At 37.1% G+C, this 14,383-nt stretch overlaps 1 protein-coding gene across 1 annotated transcript in view; it reads left to right on the top strand.

The window, feature by feature from the left end:
• Nucleotides 1-616: 616 nt before the first annotated feature.
• prpf38b (pre-mRNA processing factor 38B) overlaps nucleotides 617-14,383 on the top strand; it is a 37,241-nt gene continuing 23,474 nt past the window's right edge. Inside the window, exons 1-4 of the mRNA XM_017495341.3 lie at nucleotides 617-1,054; nucleotides 2,368-2,436; nucleotides 10,666-10,817; nucleotides 11,145-11,205. Coding sequence (XP_017350830.1) covers nucleotides 854-1,054; nucleotides 2,368-2,436; nucleotides 10,666-10,817; nucleotides 11,145-11,205 — 483 coding nt within the window. The 5' untranslated portion in view covers nucleotides 617-853. The remainder of the gene's footprint in view (nucleotides 1,055-2,367; nucleotides 2,437-10,665; nucleotides 10,818-11,144; nucleotides 11,206-14,383) is intronic.

Genomic DNA, 14,383 nt, shown 5'->3' with positions numbered 1-14,383 from the left:
CAGCTAGGTGTCAGCTATAATGCACACCTCTTAGATTTTTGATATTTAACCCTACAATGCATGAACCAAAAAAACCTTTGAACCATCTTTTTTGAACCAAAAAAATGCTACTGAAGTTAGAAACGTGTTTAACAATGTCGTATGTACCTTTAGAGACGGTCCCTTAATTTCCGCATATCCGAGAATATCGAACGTCCAACGTCAAACCAACTTTATTCCAGTACTGTACGTAGGCTATAGTAATAATTGTATACATAAAGGTGCATATGCATGTAAACGGGGCCCCAATATCTAATAAACTGGCAACTGAGTGTATAATTAACTTTCATGAAGAACAACGTATTGTGGGACCTAAACTAAAAATGAAAAACGCTATATTACAAACATTTCTTTACTAATCAAAATGACCTTCAACGTTGATAAGTAATCTTTTGTATAGGGGTTTTCTTTCTCGCATCAAAAGAAACACGAATGTGTTAAATTCAGTAACATTTAGGTTATATTACTCAAAGCTAATTACAACGAATGAAAACCTAAGTTGCAACAAACACCATAAACTAAAACGGAAAAATCAAAACGATGTGGGGAAAGCTGTTTTAAAGAGCATTTCTAAGCGTAGTTTCCGTTTCCGCCTTGTCTCCGGTTACGTTAGCCATCTTGTTTTTTGCGCTTAATCTGGACTTACCGAAAACGGACAAATACCGTTTTAATACTTAAACAAGTTGAGTTTAATAACATATAATATTCGTTTTTAATCTGATGTGAAGCAAGGCTAGTTTTAATGATACTATAGTTAGTACTAAACTGGTTGTGTAAAGCAGCTAGCCTATAATTTCTCCCGCATCCAGGCGTTATGGCGGGGAATCCGCAGCAGCAGGCCGTGAGCAAACCTTCTTCAGGGAAACACGGCAACGTTTTACCTCTGTGGGGAAATGAGAAGACAATGAACTTAAACCCTATGATTCTCACAAATGTGTTATCGTCTCCATATTTCAAGGTTCAGTTATATGAGCTGAAGACCTATCATGAGGTTGTGGACGAGATCTACTTCAAGGTAACGTCAACTAACGCTACTCAGCTAGCGGGCCCACAGTACTGCAACTTCTATAGTTAGCTTGGCAGGGCTCAAAGTGCTGACGGGTTTTGTTCTGGTAGTGGTTCAGTTATGATGAAGTGCACCAAAACCGAACTGTTGCTGGTAAGGAGCACGCTCGATTTAGTTAGTTCTTTGTCAGGATCGTATAATGTTATTTTTAAGCAGTTGTGACAAGAATAAGCTGCAACTAACACGATGGTGGTAGTTAACATATATTAGCAGATATTTTGGCGAATACCCTTAGATATCGTTTGTTCATTTTGAAATGGAAATATGTTCGTCGTCTTGAGTGTTTTGGCTTCGAAAACACGAGGCGTATTTTTATTTATTTTTTAAATAAAGAATTGTTATCCGTAACTCAAACCAGTAGTTCCTGACCACATGTTTTTACCCCTCAATGTGTAGTGGTTAGCGACCGAGGTTTAGCCATAGATAGAATTTTAATGTTTTTTTGTGCTGCCTTTCGGTTATTGGCAGATCTGTTTAAATTAGGCGAATTAACTGATCGATACAAACTGATGACGCATTTGAGCTTTTTTTAACGATTGCCCAGCAGTGTACGTGTTTGCTCATCTCATCATAGTTTTGATCGACAAACAGATTATCCATTTTAACAATCATTACCAAGGTAACCATTGTCGTTTTAGTTTAAAATCGGTCTCGGTAATAGCTAGTCCCGGAACTTGGGGAACGAGTTCAGTTTTCAGATGATTTGTGTTTAAGCTGAAAAATTTCAGTGGAGTGTAGAGGTGTGAATTAGTACATGGATCTTGCGGGACCAAACAAAAAGTCTGTACAGGATTTCGCGGAAGTGTTTTTGTGATTGCTGCGGCCAAAATTCTTGATTTTTCTGCGGCTTTTTTCATCGTTTGAGATGAAACTTGCGGAGTTTTTGTGCATTCTGCGGGACAAAGAACAGCAGCCTTCATTCACTCGAAAGCGCGATGGAAGCTCGCGCTGCCTGAATAAGTATGGCGTTCATTAATACATTTTCGGTCTTTGCTTTATCCATATCCGGCTCAACTGTGGCTTAAATTACCAGTGTTTATTTTTTTGGAAATAGACCCAGCCAAGTTCCTTAGAAAATATCGTGGATAAAGGGGAACAAAAATAACTGCCGGAGCACGTGACTATTCAAAGTTTCCGTGGGAGTGGGTTGGAAAAAAACTTTATATATATATATATATAATATATTAATTAGTATTTTGATCAGTAATATACTTTTGGAGTCTGTTTAACAGATTTGTGGTGGTGTTTTCCCCCCCTTCAAGGTTACCCATGTGGAGCCCTGGGAGAAAGGCAGCAGAAAAACAGCAGGGCAGACTGGAATGTGCGGAGGGGTAAGTAGAAGTATGTGCTTCTGGATCTCTTTTTACCACTTGTTATAAAAGCACAGGAAGGAGTTAATCTTCAGTCTTCTTATCATATGAACAGGTTCCCTCTACGGCTACAACTAATTATTTCCATAATCGTTTAATCGGCTGATAACTTTGTAGATTAGTTGGATATCGTTTATTTCAAATAAAATCCACAAACTGAGTGTTACAAATATAAATCTTAGACTAAAACGTTACATTAACACAACTGTTTGTTCATATATACAAGCATACATTGGGGGAAATAAGTATTGAACGCATCATCCTTTTTTTCAGTAAATAAATTTCCAATGAGGTTATTCACTTGAAATTTTCACCAGACATCAGTATTAAGTCAAGAAATACACATATATAAAGAAATTAAAACAAATAAGGCCATAAATAAAGTTGTTTAATAAAGTGGAATGACTCAGGTAAAAAGTATTGAACACACTAACAAAAAGAAAAAGCCTTCTCCATACTTTTTTTTCTTCCCATCGTCCTAGTACATGTTGATCTTGGTTTCATCTGTTCAAAGAATGCTTATCCAGAAATGAGAAATTGAGAGCTCGTTTGACCACATGCTGTGGGTTCACAGCAACAGCTTCCAAATGCGACTGCCATACCTGGAATCGACTCAAGACATTTTACCTGCTTAATTGATGAAGAAAAATCTAAGGAGTAGCTCACGCCTGTCCATGAACCAGCTTTTGAGTCTAATGTCCAATTACTTTTGGTCCCTTGAAAAAGAGTGGGCTATATATTAAAGAACTGTAACTCCTAAACTCTTCCTGCAATGTGGATGTGAATACATTTAAATTAAAGATGAGACTGTACTTTTAGCCCAAATTCATTATTTAACTGTAACTTTGTTTTGGTAAACATCTAAAACATGTCCAAATATATATGGACCTGGGTGTGTGTATGTATATATGTGTGATATATATATATATATATATATATATATATATATATATATATATATATATATATATATATATATATATATATATATATATATATATATAAATAACACCACACGCGCAATCAAAATTATTCAACTCCCATTGCAAATCAGGTTTGTCAAAATTTACACTTTCAGCTGCTTGCAATGAACACGTCAAACAAAAGCAATTGAAATAGTTCAACACAACAAATGCTTCAAGTGGTTTCCCCAAATTCAACTGAAAATGCAACTTATAATGATTTCTCCAGTTACAAAATTATTTAACCCCCTGAACCGAATCTCTCATAACAGCACAAATAAGCAAAACAGGTGTTGCCAGTTCAGATATTTCATGTGTTCCAGCTGAAGCACACCTGATGCAACTAATCAAGGTCTTCATTAGCTGCACTAGGTGTGCTTGAGCTGGAACACATGAAATGTCTGAACTGGCTAGAGGGAGAAAAAGGAAGCTATCAACAGCTGCAACCAGATTTCTGTGAGGGCAGATTATGGAAAAACCCTCGAGTGACTGCAAAAGACCTGCAGCATGACTTGGTGGCAGCAGGCACTGAGGTTTCAGTGAGCACAGTAAGGCATGTACTTAATGCAGAAGGTTTCCATTCCAGAACTCAGACATGGACCACTACTGACCCAAAAGCACAAGAAAAGTCAGCTCAAAATCATATAAATAAGCCACAGAAATTATTTGGGATACTGTTCTGTGGTGCGATGAAGCAAAACTGGAACTTTTCGGCACGATGTATCAGCGGTACGTCGGGAGAAAGAAGAATGGAGAAAAAAACATTCTGTCCTCAGTCAAGCATGGTGGTGGCTTGGTGATGCTCTGGGGCTGCTTTGCATCCTCTAGCACTGGAAACCTGCAGTGTGTTGAAGGCAAGGAGGTAATCATAGGAGAAAACATCACCACGTCTACAACGTGGCCTTGTTACTAATAGATTGCTCCCATTATAATGAACAGAATTTACACAGCAAGCGTGCAAATATAGCATATAACGACAATAAACTTTAAACATTTTAAGCACAGAGTAGAGCATTTATAAACACAAGTTTGCAGTCGTGCATCACTGTTGTGCTTCACATGCTCCACTTTGTAAAATTTGCAGGTTACAGTCTTCACTAGATGGTAGAGTGTATATTACATGGTGTAAGTGCATAATGTCATTTGAGACACAATTTGCTCTGTACTTCTCCGATGCGTGTTCTCGAAACAGATAACGCAATGAGTAAATGTATCCCGTGCTGTTTGCAGTCCAACTAATCGATAATGAAATTCATTGACAACCATTTCATAATCGATTATTATACATTTTTGTTGATTAGTTGTTGCAGCTCTAGTTTCCTCTTTATTCTTTAATGTCTGCCTGATGTTCTGAGGTGTGAACATCTTCGATTTAGGGCTGGTTTATACTTCTGCATTGAAACATGTTTGCATTATGACATAGAGGGTCAGTGTGGCATAGAGGGTTTTTGGCTAAGCATTAGGCCAGTCACTATAGCTACATTTGCTGGATGATATATATTGTCCCAGAAATACTTGAGATGAATGATATTGTCGTTTTAAGAACATTTTATTCCAGAGATACAACCATAATACCATTTAGGGGTTTTTTTTTCCAACAAAAATATCCTTTAAATTTAGTCAGTATTTCATTGTCATATTTATTCATTTTAGTAAATTTTACTCTGACTAAAATGGCATCAAATATTAGTCAGCGGCGTTTTAGTTGACAAGAAAATGCAAAAACGAAAGATGCCATGAGTGTACCTTCTACCATTTACACATTTTGCTGAGAGTAGTAGCATATCATAATGAAACTAAAGCAGAGTGCCGGACAGTTTCGCAAATCTAGAAATCCCAGCTGGGCGCTTTTTAAAGGTCAGAAAAAGAGGACATTTCTGGGGAAAAATAGGATGTATTGTCACCCATAAACATTTTCCTCCTTACACTTACTGACTGTGAGCTAGTGTGTGGCAGAATTTAGACCTGTCAGCCAATAAGACACAAGTGTTTCCATGTATTTTCCTGTAAACTCTGATTAGTCTCACCTCTGTTCACTGAAGATAAAATAGAACACTTATTCCCCATTCGTTCTCTATGGGTGGAAAACATTCAATTTACTTATTTAATGGTTTTTTTTTTGTCCACGGTTCGAGCAAGTTGGATCGCGCTTAACTCATAGCACACCTTTCCTCAATAAGCTGGTCGATTTGAGCCCCCATTCATGTCTGGAAGAAGGATAATTGTTAGCTTGACAAAGCCAACACATTGTTCTGCTTTGTAAGGCTATTATTAGGGTCCAAGCACCGAAGGTACACAGGTACCTATTGTTTTCGTTAGTGTTGTTTATTATTAGGGACCAAGCACCAACCCTCTAGTGCCACCAACAGCTCAAAGTTGCACTCACGTTTATGTTAATAACTTTTCAATTGTTAACTTTTGAACCCCATGGTTTTCTGCCATTTTTAATGTTCAGAAAACCTACTTTTTCCAAACTCCTCCTAGATCATTTATCTGACTTTCACAAAATACGAAAGAGATCGTCTTTAAACTATGTTGGCAAAAAGTTAAAAGCTTTTTGGTGGAGAAAACAGTTATTAAACAACATGCAAATGAATCCGTTGGCGTGCTTGCCAAAATGGACGTGAGGCCAGGGCTCTACAGTGCGACCGTTTGTGTCAAGTGTATAGTAAGTCATCTGGGTCACAACTTTGGACTGTACTCTCCGATCTGTTCTTCCAGGAACAGAAGTAACAATGAATAAATGTACCCCCAGGGCTCTACAGTGTGACCATTTCACTCACATTTGCGACTGAAAAGTTCTTTGTGTGACTGTGAATAAATATTTATTCGCACCAGTGCGAGTGACCTGTTCATAGTTGTATAATACAATCGGAATAAAAACTAAAACTCCACAATGCATCTACACCACACAACAGTTACTTTCACACTGCTTTTCATCAACTCAGTCAACCGAAGAAGTGTGTAAATACTGCCATTATGATGAGAAGAGTAGCACTGTACATCATATGCTTCTCTCAACTCTCCGATCTCACAAACCGCCGTCTTTTATTGATCACACAGAATGACCTGCACCTGCTACTTGCTCGTGTAGAGACAGCGGTAAATTAATAACACAAGGTGGGTTTTAACTTAAATTTCTTTATTAAATAATTCCTCACCAATCGTAATCAAGAGTAGCAACTGTTCAGTCTATACACATACAGTACACATGCCGCTCTCCTTCACTCTCTTCAGCACGCTAATAGACTGCGCATTCACTTCATTTAAACTCACGGTTGCCAGATATCACTAGTAAAGTCAACTCCAGCTTCCATGGTTTGATTTAATCCCCCAAAATGACTCAATATTATCAGCAGACATGGCAACACTGTACTGGGGGACCCAATGTAAAAGGATCAACTGATAAACAAACAAACAAACAAACAAAAAACTAATAAAATGTAAAGAAAGAAAATGTGTTTAGTTATAAGTAAATTATTTACTATAATGTAAATTATATTAACTTCATAAAACATAAATAAAATGAGATTAAATGGTGTTTAATTAGTATGGGTTGCACTAATCAATTTGACACTAAGCTTAGTAGGCTAGCTCCTTAGAAGGCTATTAGCCTTTTTCCTAATATGGATCATGCTTGTGTTAGTCTACTTTTAATTAGGACTCTTTATTGTTTAAGATATTTAAAAATAAATATTTATGCTTGTTTATGTACCAGTTAACCAACAGTATTTCTCATTGCTATTATTTTAACAGTGACCATGAGCAGTGAGCTTACATTTAACTGTTTGACAGACCTCCTGATTAAAGCTTAAACAAAAAAACAAAAGATTGGTATCTGGATCAGTTTCGTTCGTAAAAATCTTGATCGGTGCGTTCCTAATGAACACCATTAAACTAAAGCACTTTGCATGTGGTGGGTAAATGAACTCACCCAATCACATCCTATAAGAGCTTAATCAGATATATACACAATGTTTACAGAGCGGTTCGAGAACTGGCACCAGCCCAGAACCATGCCAGTGGAAAATGTCTAATAGTGTAGCCTTAAATATATTTAAGAGGAGCAGACTTCAAAGACTGAACATTGAGGTTTATTGTATTTGTTTACAAGGTGGAACAGGTTAACGGTTGTTTTTTTGCATACAGCCTGTAAAATTAATGAAATATTAATTGAAAAAACTGAAAATATTAAATTTAGTTTATCAGAAAGTAAATTAATTTGTCATGGCTCACACCATGTTCCTAAATTCTGTCATAATTGACAAGCTCAAGTTTTCTCATGCCTCCTTGTGTGTTATATTGTGGCAAATAAACGTTACCATCTCTTTTTTTAAAAAAAATAAAATAAATAAACTTCAACCATGCTCCTGAATTTTCGACTGTGCTCCTAAATTTTGTAATTAGGAGCACAAGTGCACCTAAAAGAAATTGTTACCATAGAGCCCTGGAGTCTATATCTCTGAAGTGTTTTAATGGATTCATACCAAACTTGGTATGTCATACCCATCATGATTTGAGGGTACCTGTACAGTTTTGGAACAGTCCCTCCTAGTGGTCATGAAATGGGGGGAAAAAAAGCACATTTTGCTTATAACTTATGAATGGATTGTCCTAAAATCATCAAACTGGTCTCTACAGATTCAGTGGGGCATAAGTCGTTTGATATTACAGTTTCAAAATGGTCGGCCACTTTGAAATTAGTCTTATACTCTGTATTGTATGAATCACTTGGCACATGCATTGTTACAAATGTTGGTTAGGGGTCATCGGGACCATGCCCCATCAGTACTCGGTTTCAAGACAGTGCTCCCTTGTGGTCAACAATTATAACTTGCTTGCTAATAGCTTTTGACTACTTTTGTGCATTGTCATGACATTGGCCTTGACAGATTCCCTGGGTCATGCAGAGAACAGTGATACCAATTATGCCATGGTAGGCTTTAGTTTCTGTCTGCCATTTTGAATTATCTGAAAAACCTACTTCTTCGAACTCATCCCAGATTATTTGTCCAATTTTGACAAAATTCGTAAGCAATCATCTTCAGACCATGCTGGCAAAAGTTATCAAATGCTTTTTGATAAACCAAACCGTTCTCAAATAATGTGCAGATGAATTCAGTGGAGATCATGCCAAAACTGATGGTTATATCTCTGCACTGCATTAGCATATTCAGACCAAACTTGGTACTTGTCATTGGCTTTATGGCTTGAAGGTACCTGAATTGTTTGAACAGTGCCTCCTTGTGGTCAGAAATTATAATGCAATTTCCATAGTTGTTAATTACTTTTGGTTATTTTTGCCCATTGTCATGAGACAATTGTTATGCCTTGGTTCAGGCCAAGAACAATGATACCAATTAGGCCATGGTTGGCCAAACTGTCATTTTGAATTTATTCAAAACTCGGCTTTTTCTAATTCCTCCTAGACCATTCATCTCATTTTCACCAAAATTGACACAGATCATCTTCAGACCATGCAGATAAAGTTATTGAACTCAAGTTGGTTGGTCAGACCATTCTTGAATGACACACAAATGAATTTGAAATCGATCACGCCAAAATGGATGAGATGCTATCTCTGTAATGCTTTAGCACATTCGGACAAAACTTAGTATATGTCATGAGCATCCTAACATGAGGGCACCTATTCAGTTTTGGAACAGCACCGCCTATACATGAGATATGAAAATTTTTTTTGCTTATAACTTATGAATGGTTTGTCATAAAATCATGACCAAGCTAAAATCATGCTTGCTTATCTAATCACTTTGCCTCTGCATTGCTTGGCCCCAGAATTGCTTCTTGCAGCTATATTTCTTCTTCTTCTGCTTTTTAGTCTAGGCAGCCCATAGAACAGCATCCGGGAAAATTATAAAATTTGGTACACACGAGGACAGTCTCATCATTAATTAGAGCAATTTTGGAATCTCTATCTCAAACCCCTTTAGCTCCACCAACAGCTGAAATTTGCATGTTTATGCTATTAACTTTTGAGCAGTTAATCATGATGCTAATATGTTGCTAAATGGGACTGTAGACGTTGTCGGGGACATTAAACGTCATCACGCCGAACAGGAAAAAAAACTGTATAACAGGAGTAAATCTGTATTATGGAAAGTGTTTTTAAATCAAGTTTGGAAAAGTTGTCGGAAGCTTGGTGATTGTGACGTTGAGGTTGAGCGACCGTTCGTTTATAGCATATGGTTACATTTTATTTCTGCCAATTGTATTTAGGCTTCAAACTTCATAACAGTTGTGGTTGATGGCATTTTTATTTTTACAATTTTAGTAATATTTTGTTTCTTTGAGATGATTCACTATAAGGACTGGTCTAATTTGATGCAAAGATTTGTACATTAGCTGGAATGTACCACAACGTGGAGGTGAAAGCAGTGTTCTGTTTATTTAAATGTGAAAATGCAATAAAAATGTTGTCCATAAAATCAATGAATAATCATGATCTCAATATTAATCAGAATAATTGTGATCTTTTTGGCCATAATCGTACAGCCCTACTTTATAGTCAAATATAAAATCTGTTTAAATTATCAGTACGTATCAGTACTTTTTGTACATTTTCAGCACATTTTAACAATACCATGATAATACTGATAACCGTGATAGTCACGATTATCGTGATATGACATTTTCATACCGTTTACATTTCTAGTTCCGGACAAGGTCTTGTACATGAGCATCAAGGCCTTGAATTTGGTACGGGTAGCTGCCGGAAAGTCAGGGATTCACCCGGTGTGTAGCAGAACAGATAAGCGCAATGTGTAGTTTGCTTGTTCTGAGGACTGCAATTTAGCGTGTCCGTGTGTGCCACTTTTATCCGTGATCACCCTCTCTGTGCTTCGACACAAATATTCATTAGTGCAGAAGTATAAACCGGACTTTAGACATAGACTAAAGTCTTTAGGAAGAGGCTTGGTGTTGTTAATTTCCCCAGGGAAGATAACACAAAATATTAATTGTAAGAGTGACCATTATTTGGAACCCTGTATTATTGTACTTCAAAGACTGTGTGTGGGGAAAAGTTGTTAATTTTTCATGAAGGGTGCCAATAATTCTGGAGGGCACTGTACTTCCAGTAGTTTTAATGTGTTGTCTTTGATAGTTTTCCAGGACAAGGGTGTATATGATTTTGTTTTTATTAGTTTTCCTTTTGTGGTCATTAAAACAGGGTTTTTGTATGTCTTGCGAATTTTGTTTTTTGTTGCAGGTGCGAGGTGTAGGCACAGGTGGTATCGTATCAACAGCTTTCTGTCTACTGTACAAACTGTTCACACTAAAACTGACCCGAAAACAGGTGATGGGTCTCATTACACACACGGACTCCCCGTACATTCGAGCACTTGGCTTCATGTATATACGGTAAGAGTTCACTCCTATTTACATCTTTTAATTTTTACAATTTTGCTAAGGTCCTATGGGAGAAGAATGCAATGCTGTAGTTCAGAGCACAATGAAACAAATGAAACTTTAGATTATTGCTTAATGATTCTATAAATCAAGTTCCAAGAAATGCATTGTTTACTTTAGCATTTAGAGGGATCTTTGTATGATTAACATTTAGAAGTGCCATTTAAGATATGTTCAGTTGGCCAAGTCACTTCTCAGACTGGTCAGTGTGTGATATGTGTGTATAATGACATTATGTTGTGGTATAATACAGACCTTTTTTTGTTTCATGTTTTACAGATACACACAACCCCCTGCAGACCTGATTGAGTGGTTTGAGCCCTTCCTAGATGATGAGGAGGTATGTCTCCACGGGTAATACTTTCAACTTTCTTTTACACTGAATATATAGAAGCATGGGTTGTTTCATGGTGTAGTCACTGGCCCTCTACACCACCCATTACAGAGCCACAGCAGTAAAGATAGTGTTTGTGATGTCAATGTTTCAATGTTTCTCTGGTTTTCATTGAAACCTAAACTTTTTTAGCCGAAAAAAAAGTTTCACCAACATCAGTTTGTAATTCCTAACGCAGTGCATAACTGCATGTCTGTACCCAGATTGCTTAGTTGCTGATTATCTATTGAACGAAATTTGTGATTTGCCTAAAAAGGAACTAACTTTAAGATGGAAGTTGTGATGCTTATTGCTGACTTTTCACCTTTGCCTTCATTTTGCCTAATGTTTGTCTGGAGTAAGGTTGATTTGGTTCTCCTCGTAAAGGTTCCAAACATGAAGTGTCTTATCAGGTTAGAGATATTAAGCATTGCAAATACCATTTGGCTTGATCTGAGATTTATTCATTTTCACTTTAGCACAGCTCATTTGCCATTTTGCATTGATCAGATTGTCATATTGGCCAGGTAAAAGATGTACTGTATATCGGCCACTTGCAGTCACATATTTAGGCCAAAAATTGGTTAATTCTATAGCTAATCAATCTTGTTTGCTGCCAATCATGAGTTATAGCAGTTTGAGTAAATAAAGTGCATGTTTTGTTTACAAATGTCAATGTTTTTGATTATTGAGTTTTGGGCTCTAATGAGTACTATGATATACATTTTTTTAAGATGCAGCAAAATTCCTAAAACAGTAAAGTGGCAGTCACCCTAGACTAGACGACAATTTTTTCACGCTGTGTTGATCTTCTATTGGTCAGACATCTTCACATGATGTGAATTCACAGGTTCGCGAACCTTGAACTTTGGAACACAGTGAAAACTTCTTCGCATGAAGTTTGCATTTCTGGTCTCTAGCATTTGTATGCGTGTGAATGGAAGTCAGTGAAATTAAGTGTGGTGTGACTGCAATTCAAATTTTGCAATGCAAATCGACTACACATATTCAAAAATTGCTTTCACTTTTCCTGCATTTTACATTTTTTCCTACATTCTTTTGAGTGTCCATGGAATAAAATATAATATCAGATGCCACGAGAGTACCTTCTGTCCCTTCTGCCATCATTTACACATTTGAATGGCCATGTGATAACATGAAATTAAAAATTACCTTGTATGGACATTTTCAACTCAGGACAGCTTCATTTGCTGCTATTGTCAAGCAACTGTTTGATTCTGTAAATAACGGCGCTTCACCTTCGTGCAAACATAGGTTAATGGTTGAGAGGCAGGAATTTGGCGTATAGTTGCTGCACGTCTTTTATAATCGACCAATTGGTGTGCTAGAAGCCGAGAATTTTAGAGAGGTTAAAGCAATGCAACCATGCACACACGATGCAGTATTAGACCATAAGCACATAATAATGAAACTAAAGCTGAATCCCAGACATTTTCTCAAATTTTGAAATTCCAGCCGAAATCTTTTTTAAGGCCCAAAAAAGACGTATGGTCAACCTAAAAAATATTTCCGAGAGCAATTTGTTAATTTCTACCAAAGTAACTGCACAAAATTTATTTGCACATGCACCAGGCGGTTGCTCATGTGAGCCATGACAGACAATAGTACCAGAACTAAACGGACAGCTCTATTTTGTGTTATGTCAAAAGATTAATTTCTTTGGTTTTAAATGAAAAGATGTGTAATCCTGATAGTATTACCATTTTTTGTTTTACAAAATGTACCTGTAATCTGATTACTTTGTTTTTTGACCTAACTGTAACGGTTTACAGTTACCAGTTTTTTGTATCCTGATTATGTAACGCTGTTACATGTGTTCCGTTACTCTCTAAGCCTGACTCTATTCCCAGACTGCCTGAAACGCTCAGAGTTCTGGTTTCTCCAAAGCCCCTCCTTCCGAAAAACCCAGCACGCTCTGATTGGTCAGCTGACCCATTGTGTTGTGACTGGCCAAAAACCTTGTGTGTGTCGGAAATGTAACGCCCCTTTCCATAATTGCAAGCTTCAGCTTCCATGGCTTCTAAAGCAATTCTACGCTTCCAAGCAACACAGTTAATACTGTTGTTGGTTTTACCATATCATTTCGAGCCCAAGTCAGATTCAGAAAATGCGGATGATCAAGCAGATCAATGAGAACCAACTTTGCATGCATGAATTGAGCAGAAGGTTTCACAGTGGTAAGTTTTTATTTGTAACTCTCTTTTCAGATACGATGTTACAACGGTTTAATTTGTCTTCTTCACTGTAACAACTTTGTCCTGAACTTTCTGCACTTGATCACTTGTGAAGATCGTAAGAACGACAAACAATATGCATTACTCTGCAAGTTTTGGGTAAAAATTCCCACAGCTGAATATCAAAACTACTTCAACACTAACTTTACAACACAAAACTCCATATTTGAATGGTCAGTAGCAAATACTTAATAAAGTAATCAAACATTCTTACAGGTTCTGATACAGAAGCGCAAGATTGTCTGAGCATAGTGGGAATTACCCCCATTTTTCAGGAGTAGCCTATGTGTATAGCCTGCATTGTACTCTCCCAGGTCCAGGAATCTGTCTAATGTGCAGTGCACACGCAAACTTTTAGGTTGTACTGCTCAGGAACAGTGTCATAAATAAATGTTAACCACTGATTCCTAATATAGTCCTTTTTCAGAAGGCCAAAACAAAGGGGTTTTGCTTTCGCATCGAAACGCACAGCATCTTTTTACGACATAATGCCAGCACAATTCACCTCGCCTTCTTTTTTTGCGCCTGCTTTTGGGCGGGATTATGCTAATATTTCAAATAGTGTTGTAGACATTTGCGGAAGTAATATCTGGACTTCGATCAAGGCATTTTAGGCAGGTATGGAGCAGTGTTCTCTGTTAGATAGAATAAGTCAGTTTGTGGGGGACTGAGCTTTGTAACTTTGCAGATCTTACACATTCACAAACAGATGCGTTACACACTAAACGAAAAGGAAAACATTTAAAAAGCAAAGCGTAAACTCCATAGAAATCAACTGAATCACAAAACCACACTTTCTTTATCCTGTGCAGTTTATTAAAAATCATATTTTAAAAAGATAGTATGATTTGTTATTTAGATTCAAAAACAAAGTGATTGTGCACTATGAT

This window comes from Ictalurus punctatus, chromosome 20, assembly GCF_001660625.3.
Source record: "Ictalurus punctatus breed USDA103 chromosome 20, Coco_2.0, whole genome shotgun sequence".
Taxonomy (NCBI): Eukaryota; Metazoa; Chordata; class Actinopteri; order Siluriformes; family Ictaluridae; genus Ictalurus; species Ictalurus punctatus.
The sequence above is the reverse complement of the archived record's forward strand: the minus strand, read 5'-3'. Positions and strand labels throughout refer to the sequence as shown.